Source organism: Gorilla gorilla, chromosome 8 (genome assembly GCF_029281585.2).
Source record: "Gorilla gorilla gorilla isolate KB3781 chromosome 8, NHGRI_mGorGor1-v2.1_pri, whole genome shotgun sequence".
In the NCBI taxonomy this organism is placed as follows: domain Eukaryota; kingdom Metazoa; phylum Chordata; class Mammalia; order Primates; family Hominidae; genus Gorilla; species Gorilla gorilla.
In genome coordinates, this window is record NC_073232.2 from 106,857,225 (window position 1) to 106,874,644 (window position 17,420).

At 36.2% G+C, this 17,420-nt stretch overlaps 1 protein-coding gene across 3 annotated transcripts in view; it reads left to right on the forward strand.

Moving 5' to 3' along the window:
- HELLS (helicase, lymphoid specific) overlaps positions 1–17,102 on the forward strand; it is a 55,937-nt gene extending 38,835 nt beyond the window's left edge. For 2 of the 3 annotated variants that reach the window (XM_004049809.5, XM_004049811.5), the window contains 10 exons: positions 3,243–3,404; positions 5,414–5,553; positions 5,639–5,777; positions 7,227–7,310; positions 7,393–7,512; positions 8,499–8,615; positions 9,701–9,860; positions 11,883–11,979; positions 12,058–12,134; positions 16,533–17,102. In XM_004049809.5, coding sequence (XP_004049857.2) covers positions 3,243–3,404; positions 5,414–5,553; positions 5,639–5,777; positions 7,227–7,310; positions 7,393–7,512; positions 8,499–8,615; positions 9,701–9,860; positions 11,883–11,979; positions 12,058–12,134; positions 16,533–16,627 — 1,191 coding nt within the window. In that variant the 3' untranslated portion in view covers positions 16,628–17,102. The remainder of the gene's footprint in view (positions 1–3,242; positions 3,405–5,413; positions 5,554–5,638; positions 5,778–7,226; positions 7,311–7,392; positions 7,513–8,498; positions 8,616–9,700; positions 9,861–11,882; positions 11,980–12,057; positions 12,135–16,532) is intronic. The other variant, XM_055352524.2, reaches the window with a different exon arrangement.
- Positions 17,103–17,420: the final 318 nt, after the last annotated feature.

Here is a 17,420-nt window from a genome sequence, read left to right on the forward strand (position 1 = left end):
TAATTATGTTTTAATGCATTACTACAGGAAAAAGTTTTCATTCAAAATGAATTCAGATTAGATGGAGATTGTTTTAAATCGCTAGTATATTTTCTTAACTATTTTCTATATGAAAGAATTCCTTTCCTTTTTTTTATGCAATGTTTGCATAAACATTGCATAGTAAAAAAAATTTTTTTTACTTTCCGTTTAAAGTTCTCTAAGCTTGCTGCTTTTCTATTTCCACCCCATATTGAAGGCCAAAAGCAGTATAACCTTTACAAATTATTTATTTAAAATTTTTTATTTTAAAATTATGCGTACACTGTAAGATATTTTTAAATGTTATAAAAATTTAGAAAATAAAAAGTAAGAAGTAAAAATTTCTGTTTTCCTTCTGCACTTCCTTTCTTATCTCCAAAGTATAACTAATAGTTTTTTTGTTTTGTTTTGTTTTTTTTGAGACAGAGTCTCACTCTGTTGCCCAGGCCTGGAGTGCAGTGAGCGTCTGCCTCCCAGGTTCAAGCAATTTTCCTGCCTTAGCCTCCTGAGCAGCTGGGATTACAGGTGTGTGCCACCACACTTGGCTAATTTTTTTGTATTTTTAGTGGCGACGAGGTTTCACCATGTTGGCCAGGCTGGTCTTAAACTCCTGACCTCAAGTGATCTGCCCGCCTCGTCCTCCCAAAGTGCTGGGATTACAGGTGTGAGCCACTGCACCCGGGAAACAGATTTTTTTTTTTTTTTTTAAGAGACAATGTCCTACTATGACATCCAGGCAGGAGAGTAGTGGTGCCATCGTTGGTTATTGGGTTGTTATCTGCAGCCTCCAACTCATACTCTTGGGTTCAAGTGATCCTCCTGCCTCAGCCTTCTGAGTTGCTGGAACCAAAGGTGCATGCCACCAGGTCCAGCTAATTTTTGGTAGATGGGTCTGGTATAACTCTTGTTTTTGTCTGCTTTGAAAGCTTGTTTAGTAGGAAAAACATATATAAATACCTTTTTTATATATGTGTTTCAGCGATATAGTGTGCCTCTTCTTCCACATATTTGCCGTTTCAGTTAACATCAAACTATAACATTTGTCAGTGCATGTGGTAGAAAAATATCTGGTTATTTCATGTTTTCCTTACAGACATGGACATGTTTTTTTAAATTTTATTTATTTATTTTTATTTTTTTGAGACAGAATCTTGCTCTGTCGCCCAGGCTGGAGTGCCGTGGCACAATCTCGGCTCACTGCAAGCTGCGCCTCCCGGGTTCACGCCATTGTCCTGCCTCAGCCTCCCGAGTAGCTGGGACTACAGGCGCCTGCCACTACGCCTGGCCAATTTTTTCTATTTTTTAGTAGAGACGGGGTTTTACTGTGTTAGCCGGGATGGTCTCGATCTCCTGACCTTGTGATCCGCCTGCCTTGGCCTCCCAAAGTGCTGGGATTACAGGCGTGAGCCACCGCGCCCGGCCGGACATGTTTTAACATGTTTATGAAACATTTACATATTTTTCCTGATTGCCTGTCGGCATATTTGTTTTTGGGTTGGTAGATACCAACACTGGTAATGTGTTTACTATCTTTGGTAATAGTCTGTCTATGATTAGCTCTATACTTGTTGGGTATTTAAGTCCAGAGTCCTGAAAATGAGCTTTATTATATATGATTACTATATGTAAACCATTGTCAGTATTTAATGGCAGGGGTATAAAGAGTATACAATTATTTATTATTATTAGTAGTAGTATTTTTTTTGAGTCAACGTCTCTGTCGCCCAGGCTAGGGTGCAGTGGCACGATCTTGGCTCACTGCAACCTGCGTCTCCCAAGTTCAAGCCATTCTCCTGCCTCAGCCTTCCGAGTAGCTGGGATTCTGTAATCCCGCCACCACGCCTGACTAAATTTTTTTGTTTTTTTAGTAGAGACGGGATTTCACCATGGTGGCCAGGCTAGTCTCAAACTTCTGACCTCAGGTGATCTACCCGCCTCGGCTTCCCAAACTGCTGGGATTACAGGTGTGAGCTACTGCGTCCGACCTAGAGTATACAATGATTTTAAACAAGTATTTGTGTTCTTTTAGTGACCCGAATATTTTAATGCATAATTATTGTCTGTTGCTTCTGTGTTCTCTTTATAAATGTGATAATCATTTGTAACCACCCCAGCTAATGAAAGAGAATAATTTTAAGCCTGAAACTTTAGAACTTATAGAAGGAAACTTGTATGTCTGCATCCCTAGGTCAGCTGGCTTTTTACTGAGTCTTAAAACCTCATTCTATTAAAAAATTTTTAATTTTTAAAAAAATTTTTAGTTTTTTGGGTACATAGTAGATGTATATATTTATGAGGTGTATGTTTTGATATTGATACAGAAATGCAATGCATAATAATCATATCATGGAGAATGGGGTATCCATCCCTTCAAGCATTTGTTATCCTTTGTGTTACAAATGATCCAGTTACACACTTTTGTGTGTGTGTGTGTGGAGACAGAGTCTTGCTCTGTCACCCAGGCTGGAGTGCAGTGGCACAGTCCTGGCTCACTGCAACCTCTGCCTCCCAGGTTCAAACAATTCTCCTGCCTCAGCCTCTTGAGTAGCTGGGATTACAGGTACCCGCCAGCACGCCCAGCTAATTTTTGTATTTTTAGTGGAGATGGGGTTTCACCATGTTCACCAGGCTGGTCTCAAACTCTTGACCCAGGTGATTCACCCGCCTCGGCCTCCCAAAGTGCTGGGATTACAAGTGTGAGCCACCACACCTGGCCTCTAGTTATACTCTTCTTTATATTTTAAAATGTAAAAGTTAAATTATTATTGACTGTAGTCACCGTGTTGTGCTACCAAATACTAGGTCTTATTATTTCTACTTTTTGTACTCATTATTTCAAATATTTTTAATTTTTATTCATTTTTATTATTTCCCCTTTTGTATGGTGCTGATAACATCTCATTCTAAAAGTTGTGGGCTATAATATAACTGAAACTTCAACCCTAAGAAATACAAATGCTACCTTTATATTTTTACTTTTAAAATTATTTGAGATAGATTCTTACAGTTTTTAAAAGAACAATAAATTCTGAAATGCTGCGGACAACTGTGAGTTTATCATTTGGTCTGGTCTGGGAAAATCTCAAGATATTTTCACCTTTTGAGATTTGATATTTATATAGGAAGTAAAAAGATAAGCTAAAGGAGTATATGGGGACAGTATTCCTTGAAAAAAAAGAATGTTTAATACTCATATTTTTCTGTTCATGTTTTAATTTTAGATTTTAACACCTTTCTTATTGAGAAGACTGAAGTCTGATGTTGCTCTTGAAGTTCCTCCTAAACGAGAAGTAGTCGTTTATGCTCCACTTTCAAAGAAGCAGGAGATCTTTTATACAGCCATTGTGAACCGTACAATTGCAAACATGTTTGGATCCAGTGAGGTATGGTGGTTTTGAAATGTACTGTAAATGAAACTTGACATATAAAATTTCTCTTTTTTCCCTTTTTTTTTGAGAGAAGGTGTCGCTCTGTCACCCAGGCTGTGGTGCAGTGGCACAATCACTGCTCACTGCAGCCTTTACCTGCCTGGCTAAATTTTTTGTATTTTTTTATAGAGACTGGCATTTTGCCATGTTTCCCAGGTTGGTCTCAGACTCCTGGGCTTAAGCAGTCCGCCCACCTTGGCCTCCCAAAGTGCTGGGATTCCAGGTGTTAGCAATTGCGCCTGGCCTAAATTCCAGTTTTAATGTCCCCTTGTTCATTTTTAGGACTTGGGTGAATTTCTAACTGGGGTATAAGGCATAAGGCTTAGTGGCAAAAGTTGTTTCCTAGTATCTGGAGTCCTGCTAAAATGTAAGTGATAATCTTTGTATTAATTGCTTTACAGTCATCTGGAATACTTACTAAAAATTTAGGCCAGGCGCGGTGGCTCGTGCCTGTAATCCCAGCACTTTGAGAGGCCGAGGCGGATGGATCACCTGAGGTCGGGAGTTCGAGACCAGTCTGACCAACATGGAGAAAACCCTGTCTCTACTAAAAACACAAAATTAGCTAGGCGTGGTGGCTCATGCCTGTAATCCTAGCTACTCAGGAAGGCTGAGGCAGGAGAATCACTTGAACCCGGGAGGCGGAGGTTGTGGTGAGCCGAGATTGTGCCTTTGCACTCCAGCCTGGGCAACAAGAGCGAAACTCCGTCTCAAAAAAAAATAAATAAAATAAAAATTTATATTTCCGTACAGATTAACTCTAATCATGAACTTGGAAATGCATTTTTAACAAGCACACAGGTATTTGAGAATCCCTGTACTAAGGACTTGGCAACTAGACTAATCTCCAGATATACAGATTGAGCATCCAAAATCTGAGTTGCTCCAAAATTTGAAACTTTGAGTGCTGATATGACACTAAAAGGAAATGCTTATTGGAGCATTTGTATTTTCCCGTTAGGGATGTTCAACCTGTACAGTTTCCTTACAGAAGGTTATTGATAACCAAAAGGATTAATAATCAATTTGATGATTATTATTCATCACCCACCATATTATAGGAGATAGAGGTGGGATGTTATTATCATGTAACTGAAGGAGACCCTTAAGTTTTGTTTAACTGTCCAGGTTTTTTATTGTACACTATAAACCTATGTATTTTCTTTTCAAAATATTTATTGTCATGCATTTTTTAACAATAGGACCACCAGACTCTCTTCTCCCCCCCACTTTTTTTTTTTTTTTTTTTTTTTTTTGAGACAGAGTCTCGCTGTGTTGCCCAGGCTGGAGTGTAGTGGCATGATCTTGGCTCACTGCAAGCTCCGCCTCCCGGGTTCATGCCATTCTCCTGCCTCAGCCTCCCGAGTAGCTGGGACTACAGTCGCCGGCCACCACGCTTGGCTAATTGTTTCTATATTTGAGTAGAGACGGGGTTTCACCATGGTAGCCAGGATGGTCTCGATCTCCTGACCTTGTGATCTGCCCGCCTCGGCCTCCGAAAGTGCTGGGATTACAGGCGTGAGCCACCGTGCCCGGCCTCTTCTCCCTTTTTAATAATTAATTATAATTAAAGGAAGGGTCTAGCCATTTACAAATTTACATTATTTGTCTGTTAATGAGCAATTTCATAATGAGCAGTTTCATGCAGTGTTACACCAGTCTGAAGAAATATCCTCTGTACTGCAAATTTCCGGAGCCATATTTCAACTTTAAGGTATTAAATCCTTTTGTGTAAGTTCAAAGTAGTTTTATACACCCTTCATTTTTACCTATTGAGATATGAAGGCCCTTCCTCTTACTTTCAGATATTGTCGTCCATGTTAAAATTAAACTAATTTCCTACAACATTCGTATTTGTCTATAGATTGTCATTTTGTACATAAAATATGCCTTATTTTGTTTACATTTAGAACCTAAGGACATAGCTTTATAACCTGAATTTCTTTTAATTCATTCCCTTTTAGAAAGAAACAATTGAGTTAAGTCCTACTGGTCGACCAAAACGACGAACTAGAAAATCAATAAATTACAGCAAAATAGATGATTTCCCTAATGAATTGGAAAAACTGATCAGTCAAATACAGCCAGAGGTGGACCGAGAAAGGTTTGAATTCAAAAGTGAATTTAAGTATTCTTTAAACTGTGACCATTTTTTGCATTTCCCATATATGCATTATTTGTTTTGGTAGAACTGTTGTGGAAGTGAATATCCCTGTAGAATCTGAAGTTAATCTGAAGCTGCAGAATATAATGATGCTACTTCGTAAATGTTGTAATCATCCATATTTGATTGAGTATCCTATAGACCCTGTTACACAAGAGTTTAAGGTGAATACTGTTTAATTCTAATTTACTGTTTTGATTTCTATTACTTTTATATTGGCGAAAAGTGTTACTTTGTTTTGATTATAATTATTAAAAATAAGTATGGTGCTATTTGTCATGAAGATTGTAATCCTTCAGTAAGCTGAGACAGTCTTCTTTCCGAAATTTCAGAGAACCTTATCAGGGTTAGAAAAATGGTCACTTTCTATGAGCAACTAGTTTTTTAAATTTTTTTATTTTTTATAGAGACAGGGTCTTACTATGTTTCTCAGGCTGGTCTCAAACTTCCTGGTTTCTCAGGCCATCCTGCCTCAGCTTCCCAGAGTGCTAGGATTACAGGCAAGAGCCACCACACCTGGCCTCTATGCAACTAATATTTTTATTTACATATTTTATGTGAACAGCTAAGAATTCTAAATTTAGTAATTGATTTGTACTCTGCATGTTTACTTGTTATATTTTAGAGAGAGTGGTCTTTTCACTATTTCTTTTATCATTAATAGTTGGCTTATCAAAATCAGCCTGGTTGCTCATTGCTTAAAGATCAGCAGGTTGCCATAGAATAAAACTAATTTTGATTTGGAGGTTTTCAAATTAAGTAAATGAAGTTGCTTTCTTGGGTAGTTGATAGAATGATAGCATAATATCAATAGAAATAAATTCTTAGTAACCCTCAGTCACAGTTGTTTCAAGGTAGTTTACAATAGGCTTTTCCACTCCTGGCAATTTGACATTTTGGGCCAGATAATTCTTTCTTAGGAGGTAATGTTCTGTGCACTTAGGACATTTAGCAGCATCCCTGTCTTCTACCCATTAGATGCCACTAGTATTCACTTCCCTCAGTTATGACAACTAAAAAGTTTGCTGCCGCTGCCAAATATACCCTGGGGATAGGTGGAGGGCAAAATTGTCCCCATTTGAGAGGCACTGCTTTACATCTTTATTAGAGTAAGAAAGAAGACAAAACTTTCCCACTCAAATGAAAGTAGCTCTCTCATGAGGTAATTTCACCAGAAGGTGAAAAAGTCTTTGTCCACAATATTTAGATTACTTATCAGCTCCTGTATTTTCTCTTAATTTCTGGTAAGAATTCTAGCAGTAGTTTACGTATACATTTGATTGGAAATAACTCACTTATAAAGAATAAACCTGAGTATGTACCCATTAAGTTTGACATAATTGTTTTCTTTCACAATGACTTTGAGAGAGGAGTGTTGAGGTTAGATCAAAGTTATATTTGTACTTTGTTTTTGTGAAATTGCGGGTTTTACATTCTAGAGTATGTCTTTGAGTAATAACTATCTTCTGATTTTACAAAGATTGAATAACAGGTCAGTTTTTAAGTTTTTTAAGTGACTTGGCTTTGAAAATTGAACTTTCCAAATGGCTTTTGTTTTAACAAAGCAAATAACAGTTTTCTCTCTATTTTTTCTTCCTTTGCCCCTTCTTAAGATCGATGAAGAATTGGTAACAAATTCTGGGAAGTTCTTGATTTTGGATCGAATGCTGCCAGAACTAAAAAAAAGAGGTCACAAGGTGGTACTTTTGATTGGAATTTTGGATTGTTCAATTATTTTTTTATCAATCATTAGAAATATTAAGATATGTTTAATTTCAGGTGCTGCTTTTTTCACAAATGACAAGCATGTTGGACATTTTGATGGATTACTGCCATCTCAGAGATTTCAACTTCAGCAGGCTTGATGGGTCCATGTCTTACTCAGAGAGAGAAAAAAACGTAAGACTACTTATGTCATACATACCAAACTATTCTTTTATAATTCCTATCTTGATTTCTGAAGTAATATTCCAAATAGACCCACAAATTGATAAAAAGATAGAAATGGCCAGAAACCCTGTGATTTTATCAAAAACAAACATTTTGATTTAGTACTAAGAAGTCTTAATTTTTGATTCACAAATATATATATCTTCTGGCACAATCTTATTAATAATATCCTACTTAACCATCACTGTAAGAATATTGGGATAGCAGGAAATTTTTTGCCTTTTTGCCCTGTCCTCAACTTTCTATTATGAAAATATCAACTATATGGCAAAGTTGAAAAAAAAAAAGCAACTGTAAATCCGCCTACAATCTGCTGCTAACATTTGACTATACCTTTTTGAAAACACATTTCCTGTAATAGCAGCCTTGCTGTATCCATTCGGCATTTAATCCTGGTTTTTTGGTGCATTTAAAAATAAAATATAGATGATACTACCCTTTTCCATAATGACTTCAGCATATTTTATCTTTTGGGGTAAAATTTACACATACTGAAGCAAATAATGTATACATTTGCTGAATCTTTCTGACAAATGCATATGTAAATTTATACCTAACCCCTATTAAGATATAGAATGTTCCCATCAGCCCAGAAAGTTTCCTGTGCCCCCTTCTAGTCAATTCTCCCTCCCACCCACCCCATGTGTTAGACAACAACTACAATTTTTTCATCATTTTTTGATATTAGCTTTTCTTATTTAAACATTGTTGTGATACATGGTTTTTAACAAAATTAAGATCTCTTTAATATAGGTGCTTGGATGATAAAGGTAACAGCACAGGTTTTGTTAACATAATTGTTTTATAGATCTGAATGATTTGTTTGGCCTCCTTTGTTTAAGTCTTTAATAGTTGTAATTGAAAACATTTTTCTCCTTCAAACTTGTTGGTTAATTTATTTTAATCTGTTGTATTTACATCCTTTTTGCTTTTAGATGCACAGCTTCAACACGGATCCAGAGGTGTTTATCTTCTTAGTGAGTACACGAGCTGGTGGCCTGGGCATTAATCTGACTGCAGCAGATACAGTTATCATTTATGATAGTGATTGGGTAAGTTGGAAGTATAGCAAGGAATATGCTGATTATATTTCCATTTTGAATTTTTTTTTTTTTTTTGAAATGGAGTCTCACTCTGTTGCCCAGGCTGGAGTGCAGTGGCACGATCTCGGCTCACTGCAGCCTTCACCTCCTGGGTTCAAGTGATTCTCTTGCCTCAGCCCCCTGAGTAGCTGTGACTATAGGTGTGTGCCACGATGCCTGGCTAATTTTTGTGTTTTTAGTAGAGACGGGGTTTTGCCATGTTGGCCAGGCTGCCTTGAATCCTGACCTCAGGTGATCCGCCCACCTCGGCCTCCCAAAGTGCTGGCATTAGAGGCTTGAGCCACCACACCCAGCCTCCATTCTGATTTTTTTTTTTTTTTTTTTGAGAAGGAGTTTCGCTCTTGTTGCCCAGGCTGGGATTAAGTGCTGGGATTACCAGCATGAGCCACTGCGCCCGGCTATTCTGAATTTTTAATTTTTAATGGTACATGTTACAAATTTACTTATCTATTTTGAAAAGATACCCATTTTCAGTTAAGAGTTATTTCTTCATAAAGTTTTTTGCAAGTAAAAATTGAAAATTTTTTTTTTTACTTTTGTTTTTAGTGACAGGGTCTCACTGTCACCCAGGCTTGAGTGCAGGGGCACCATCACAGCTCAGTAGCCTTGACCTTTTGGATTCAAGTGATCCTCCCACCTCATCCTCTCGAGTAGCTGGGTCTATGGGTGTGCTACCATGCCCACAAAAAATGTAAAAATTAGTGAGACCACGTCTCACTGTTTGCCCAGGCTGGTCTTGAGCTTTTATCCTCATATGATCCTCCTGCCTTGGCCTCCCAAAATGCTGAGATTACAGGAGTGAGTCATCGTGCCCATCCTGAAATGTTTTCTTTAGGGTATTTAAACTTTTTTGTTAATATTGTCAAGGATCTGTGGAATGATAATTTTGTCTATGAAGCCACTCTGGAAGTTTAAATTAAGACACCACTATTTAAAAGTTCCTGGCTAGATCATTCATGTTGACTTTATCCACATGAGTTTATGTTAATTTTAACCTAATACCGTTAAATATTATTTTTCTTTTTAACTTTAAGAACCCCCAGTCGGATCTTCAGGCCCAGGATAGATGTCATAGAATTGGTCAGACAAAGCCAGTTGTTGTTTATCGCCTTGTTACAGCAAATACTATCGATCAGAAAATTGTGGAAAGAGCAGCTGCTAAAAGGAAACTGGAAAAGTTGATCATCCATAAAAGTAAATAACACTTATGTAGTGCTTTATTGTTTAAATTGTGCTTTGTGTGTTGTGGATTTTGTTTTTATTTTCTTTATAAAATATTACAGCCTGGGCCGGGTTCTGTGTCTCACACCTGTAATCCTAGTACTTTGGGATGCCAAGGTGGGTGGATCACGACATCAGGAGGTCACGAGGTCAGGAGTTCGAGACCAGGCTGGCCAAGATGGTGAAACCGCGTCTCTACTAACAATACAAAAATTAGCCAGGCGTGGTGGCGGGCGCCTGTAATCCCAGCTACTCAGGAAGCTGAGGCAGGAGAATCGCTTGAACCCGGGAGGAGGAGGTTGCAGTGAGCCGAGATCGTGCCACTGCACTCTAGCCTGGGTGACAGAACAAGACTCTGTCTCCAAAAAAAAAAAAATATTAACAGCCTGATATGACAGGATTTAAATAAGCAGTGGGGAATTTGGGAGCCTAAACTAAGTTGGTCACCATAGACATAAAAGAAAGAATGTTAGCGAGTATGTAGATATGTAGATGAAGAGCAGATGGGCAGAGAAAAGGGGTCAAGGATAATTACATGTTCCTGATAACAGATTGGCTTGCTAAAAGTTTTAAGATAAATATTTTGCAAGTTCCATGTATTAAAATATTAAGTGTATTTAAGTGTTATAAAAATCTATTTATTTATTGAACGCACTGTTTCACAGAATATTTCACTGCAGAATGCCCTTTTTATAGTTTTGGACACTTTTTTTTCATTTTTCATTTCCTTATCATAGCCAGATGGGTCTCAACAATGCTTTTTAATCTAGAAAAAATTCTGAGGAGGTGGGGAACTGACATAGGTGAAAAAGTTTTGTTCCTGAGATTCCTTAGAGAAGTTATACTTCTATCCATTCACCATAAAATTTTCTTTGAATAAATGGCTTGATAGCTACCTGAAGAAATGTTGAAAATCATTTATGTAAATCATCAAGCCTAGAGAAATGGGAACATGATAATGTTAATGTGAAAAGTAATGTTGGAAATCACTAATAATTTATTTTATACTCCTTTTCCACTTGTAAATACTTTCTCTGGGTTTTGAGGTAAGAGTGTATTAAGGTTTAGACAAAATTAATTTGGTGAAACATTTAGATTGTAATTGGAACTTGCATTGGGGAAAAAGCATAATTTTTTTTTTAAGAGACCGTTTAACTTTTTACCCAGGTTGTTCTCGAACACCTGGACTCAAGTGATCCTCCTGCCTTAGCCTCTTCAAGTGTTGGGCTTATAGGTGTGAGCCACTGTGCTCAGCCCTATTTTCGATTTTTTAGTAGATTAATTTTGTAGAAAATTTTGAAGGGATTTTTTAAATGCTGACATTTTTCAGTTGAGTTATTACATACATACAGCAAAATGCACAGATCTTAAATGTACAGGTTAATGAAGTTTGACCAGATTTATGTACTCCTATGTAACTATCATCGAGATCAAGGTAGCATTTTCATCATCCAAGAAATTTTCTTTGTTCACCCTTTCCAGTAATTCCTATGCTCCCCTTACCATCACTAGGAAGCATCCAGTATTCTGATTTTTGTCACATTGATGAGTCTTTTTTTTGTTTAGCTATTTTGTTGAATATATTTTTTCAACACAGAGTCATCTGTGTTGTTTTTAGTAGAATGTTTTTCTTTTAATTGGTGAATAGTTTGTTTTTTCCATTCTCCTGTTGGTCGACATTTAAATTATTTCTAGATTCTGGTTATTATGAATAAGTTGGTCCTGTACAAGTCTTTGTGGACATAATGCATTTTTTGGTTCTTGATCTTAGGGAGGGTGCGTGTTTAACTACTGGCAACTACCAGCCTTTTCCAAAGTGGACATATCATTTTCCACTCCTACTAGCGAAGCCTGAGAGCTTCATTTGCTTTTATTTTTTATCAACACTTGTTTTTTGCCGTCCTTCTTAATGCAGGCCATTGTGATTGGTTTGTAATATGTTGTATTGTAATTTTAAAAGGAATTTTAATGTTTTTAATTTCTCTTTTTTTTTAGATCATTTCAAAGGTGGTCAGTCTGGATTAAATCTGTCTAAGAATTTCTTAGATCCTAAGGAATTAATGGAATTATTAAAATCTAGAGATTATGAAAGGTGAGTTTTTAATTTTAGAAAGATTTAATTTGTAGCTTTGAATTATTCACATAGACTTGAATATTTTGTTTTCTATAGGGAAATAAAAGGATCAAGAGAGAAGGTCATTAGTGATAAAGATCTAGAGTTGTTGTTAGATCGAAGTGATCTTATTGGTAAGTATTATGCTTTTTTTTAATGGAAGCTTCGAAACATACACTTAATTAGCATAATGTAATGAACCCCTTGTGCAATTCATTCAGCCACATGTATCAAATCTTGTTTTATTGTCATTTTTCTTCTTAGAGTATTAAAATCAAATCTCAGACATGACATTTTGCCCATAAATGTCATTATCTTTAACTTCTTCCATAATTCAGATATTTTCTGTAAACTGGTAAATAACACTTGTAAATGAATATATTCAAGTTCCTGTCTTAGTTGAGAATACCAGTGCTTTGTTCTCATATTTTTCGTCATACCAGGAGGCACATCATGTGTGGATTTCTTATTTCCAGTGAGCTAAGATTAATCAAGATAATATTATAAAGTGTCTTGTCAGCCTTCATCCTTTACTTAACACGATGATTTATTTTATTTTATTTTATTTTTTGGAAACAGAGTCTTGCTCTTTCGCCCAGGCTGGAGTGCGCTGACACGATCTCAGCTCACTGCAACCTCAGCCTCCTGGGTTCAAGGGATTCTCCTGCCTCAGCCTCCCTAGTAGCTAGTCTTACAGTCGCCTGCCACCACGCCTGGCTAATTTTTGTATCTTTAGTAGAGACAGGGTTTCGCCATGTTGGCCAGGCTGGTCTTGAACTCCTGATCTCAGGTGATCTGCCCACCCCAGCCTCCCAAAGCACTGGGATTACAGGCATGAGCCACTGCACCAAGCCTAACGTGGTGATTTTTAGTATCCCTTGAAAGTGGCTGATTAGAACCATTATTAACTTAATCATTGCAAAATGGTGATTTTTCTTGTTCTGTCATTCTTTTATTAGCTGGGTTATTTAAGAACTTTCCCTTACAGTTTCCCTGAGATAGAAGAGAGCCAGGATATATTGCTTCTTTTTTTTTTAATCAGTTTTTTAGAATACCACCTTATGATCTGATGCCTACAGTGATGACCATGAATTATTTTGAACACAAAAATAATATTTTGTACTTCATAATTTCCTAATTATTTTACAACATATTACTGTTGTCTAGGCTATTGATTATTTGTCTGTTGCATCTGTATGGTGGAGATACTGTATAATCTTTTTTTCCCAACTGTATTCCGTGACATTTTGGTCTTTTGAAATTGGTGATGGCAGTAACATTCATATCACGGATACAGGCAGAAACTAGAAACCCCAGTCTTTGTTTTTAACAAAAAAGGGTCTTGCTTTGTATTCCTGGCTAGAATGCAGGAGTGCGACTATAGCTCATTGCAGCCTAAAAGTCCTGGGCTCAAGGGATCCTCCAGCCTCAGCCTTTGGAGTAAGCTGGGATTATAGGCATGAGCCATTGTGCCTCGGTTTTTGTTTTTTTTGAGACCCAATTGTTAAACATTTACCTGCGTGGCACTGGCTACAGTGTCATGATATCTTATTTTCAAATATGTTGTTCATTTTAAAATTCAATTCTGTGTCTTATTGAATCAAAATAAAATATATGTGGTTGAAAGTTTTTTTTAATCAGATGTATTTTCCAAACATTTTCTTCTACTCTGGCCTGTCTCTTCACTTACTTACTTAGTATCTTCTGAAGAGCAAAAGTTTTAAATTTTAATGAATTCCAATTTTAACAAATTTTTTCTGTCACTCATGATTTTTGTGTCATCTCTAACTACTCTTTGCCTAATTCAAGGTGTTGATATTTTCTTTTAATAGTTTTATAGTTTTTGCTCTTACATTTAGATCTATGATCTATTTTCAATGAATTTTCATCTTTTTGCATGTCAATATTCATTTGTTAAAAAGATGATCCTTTTTCTATTGGATTGCCTTGTCATCCTTGATGAAAATCATTTGATCATAAATATAAGGGTTTATTTCTGTATTCTCAATTCTGTCCCATTGATCTCTGTGGTATTCCTATGCCAGTATCGCACTGATTTAATTAAGGTAGCTTTATGGGAAGTGTACTTTCTCTAGTTTTGTTCTTTTTCAAAATTGTTTTAGATATTCTGGATTATTTGCATGTTTATTTGAATTTTAACTTTGAAATAGTTTAGGGAGAAATATGAGAAATACAGCATCATGGTCAAATCTTAACTATATTAAAAAACAACATTATGTGAGGCATGTAAGGACTGTTTAACATCTGATAATATAATTCATATTAATTAAATAATGGAGAACTAGATGATCACCTAATTAGATACCAAAAACCAACTTGCCATAATATCATAATCATCTTCATAATTTTTTTTTATTTGAGACAAAGTCTCGTTCTGTCACCGAGGCTGGAGTTCAGTGGTGTGATCATGGCTCACTGCAGCTTTAACCTGCTGGGCTCAATCAATCCCCACACCTCAGCCTCCCAAGTTGCTGGGACTGCAGGTGTGATTACTGTGTCCTGCTAATTCTGTTTTGTGTATTTTGTAGAGACAGGGGTTTGCCATGTTGCTCAAGCTGGTCTCACACTCCTGGGCTCAAGTGATCTGTCTGCCTCGTCCTCCTAAAGTGCTGGCATTATCAAAATTGCTTTTATTTGCAAGTGGTCTGGTTTGATCATCTTCATAGGAAGTCCAAGGGAATCCAGAATCTTTTAAAATAGAATTTAAGAAGATTGCTTATTAATAATATGTGTAACAGCAATAATTGTTTAATAATGAAGGTTTTTACAACAGCTACAAAATTATCATGCCTACAATTAAAGTTTAACAATTTTAAACATGTTTATATAAGGACAGAATTATGAAACATTGCAGGACGTTAATAGACTGAGTAAACATGCAGATTTAGCTGTATTTGTGGATATGAATGGTTACTACAAAGTGTAAGTCAGTGTTCCCCAAAACTAACTTATATTCTTGAATTTTTCTTCTAATTAAAATCCCAGAATGATGGCTGGGTGTGGTGGCTCACGCCTATAATCCTATCACTTTGGGAGGCTGAGGCAGGTGGATTGCCTGAGCTCAGGAGTTCGAGACCAGCCTGGGCAACACGGTGAAACCCTGTCTCTACTAAAATAGAAAAAATTAGCGGGGCATGGAGGCATGTGCCTGTAATCCCAGCTACTCGGAAGGCTGAGGCAGGAGAATTGCTAGAACCCGGCAGGTGGAGGTTGCAGTGAATGGAGATTGTGCCATTGCACTCCAGCCTGGGTGACAGAGTGAGACTCTGTCTCTTAAAAAAAAAAAAAAAAAAAAATCCCAGAATGACTTTTTGTAAAACAGACTGTTGTTAAAATTTATATGAGAGAGTAATAAAGGACCAGAACCAAGACAGTTTTGAAGCACAAGATATTCTATACCAGGTATAAAGTCTTATTAAAAATTTAAAAGTCATAATAATCAAGATGGTAGAATTAGCACATGGTGTGATATATTGGCTAGAAGTACAATATGGTGAATCTAGAAAGACAACGTTCACAAAAAGCTAATAAATGTGAAATGGAACTTCAAACCACTGATAGGAAATTCCTATTAATCAATAGATGATCTGGGGAAATAGTAATTAATAGGGGAAAAATTAACTTAGATTCTCCTTTCCTCACACTGCACTTACAAACTTCAGATAAATTAACAATCCATGTGTTCAAAACCTAAATATTAAAGGTAGAATTTTAACCTAAAAAGACAGGAAAATATATTTATGATTTTAGAATTAGAATTCTTTATAATACAGAAATCACAAATTATATGATAGGTTTCATAGATTTTAATTACATTAATAGGAAAGACTACTGTAAGACAGATGACACCATAAAGAGATAAGAGACAAACCACAAATAATATTTGCAACATATAACAGGAAGTGTTTAGGATATGCAAGTAAATAAAAGTTGATAATGAAAACGGATAAGAGCAGGCTATTACCAAGAGAGAAAGAAATGTCTAATGAACAGACAAGGATGATTAGAAATCAGTAATATAAATTAAAATCAGATTTCATTTCACAGCTGTCATGTTGATAAAAATTTAGGAGACTACATATTGTCATTGATTCAAAATGTTTCTCAAGGTAAGCTTTTTGTGGTGTGTTTTCAGCTCTTAAACGAACCGTGATTGGGCCTCTTTTTAAAACATTTCTGACAACATGATTCAAATTGATGTTATTTATTGCTCTTTGACTTGTTTATCTTACCTTAAATTCAGCAAAAGCGATTTTGACTAGCAAACTGATGCTTTAGATTGTATGCTCCCAAGAGTCTGATTCTAGTTGTTGTATTAAGAATAGTGTACCTTTTTGCTTTCACTGCTATTAAATCTTGGTGATTAAGGAAGAGAGTGCCCTGTATTACTGTGAGTTTTATAATTTTGGACAGATGAATCACTTCTCGTAACATCATATTGGATGTTTCTTTTACGATATTTCTTCTTCTTATACTTCTAAAATGTACCTGTTTTAATGTTTTTCCCTTAGATCAAATGAATGCTTCAGGACCAATTAAAGAGAAGACGGGGATATTCAAGATATTAGAAAATTCTGAAGATTCCAGTCCTGAATGTTTGTTTTAAACTGGAGCTCAAGAATAGCTTTTAAAAGTTCTTGTTTACGTCTAGTGATTTCCCTGTATTGGGTTTGAAATACTGATTGTCCACTTCACCTTTTTTATTATATCAGTTGACATGTAACTAGTACCATGCGTACTTAAATAGATGGTAATTTTCTGAACCTTACCAAGAACAAAGAAGTATCCATATTAAGTTTAGATTTTCAGTTAATTTTTGAGACTGAGTAGATTCTTGGATACAGGCTGATGTGTACTTAACCACTTCCAGATTTATACAGTCTTCCTGTGGAAGTTTAGTAAATGTCTTTTTCCCTCCTTTCTTCTAGTAATGCAGTTATGGGCTTTAGGTACTTCGGTTATGAAGTAGGCTTTTCATGGGGAGAGATTGGGATTATGCTCTCTGTTGTTTAAGAAATTGTTTGATTTTAGAGTCTATTTCTATGAGATAGTTTACCAAATAAATGTTCCTTATAAGATGATCTCATTAAATTATTTCTTCAGGAATAGCTTAGGTGCAATAATAGCAAAAGACTTGGCTGTCGGTAGGATTTGGTTATTTTGTTTTCTTGGTTTCATTCACTAGTACTATAGGAGTGTGTCATAGAGATTTCAAGTGGACATTGTGTTAGCACAAGAGAAGTTTCTGAATGAAACTTTAGGGTCTTGAGAAATGACTAGAAATTGGAAATGGTAGTGTATCATGCAAAACAAGACAGACCCTGAAAATTTATAGTAGTGGGTTAACTAGAACCAAATATAAGAGAATAGGCCTTAGGAATATGTAAGTAATGCACAAT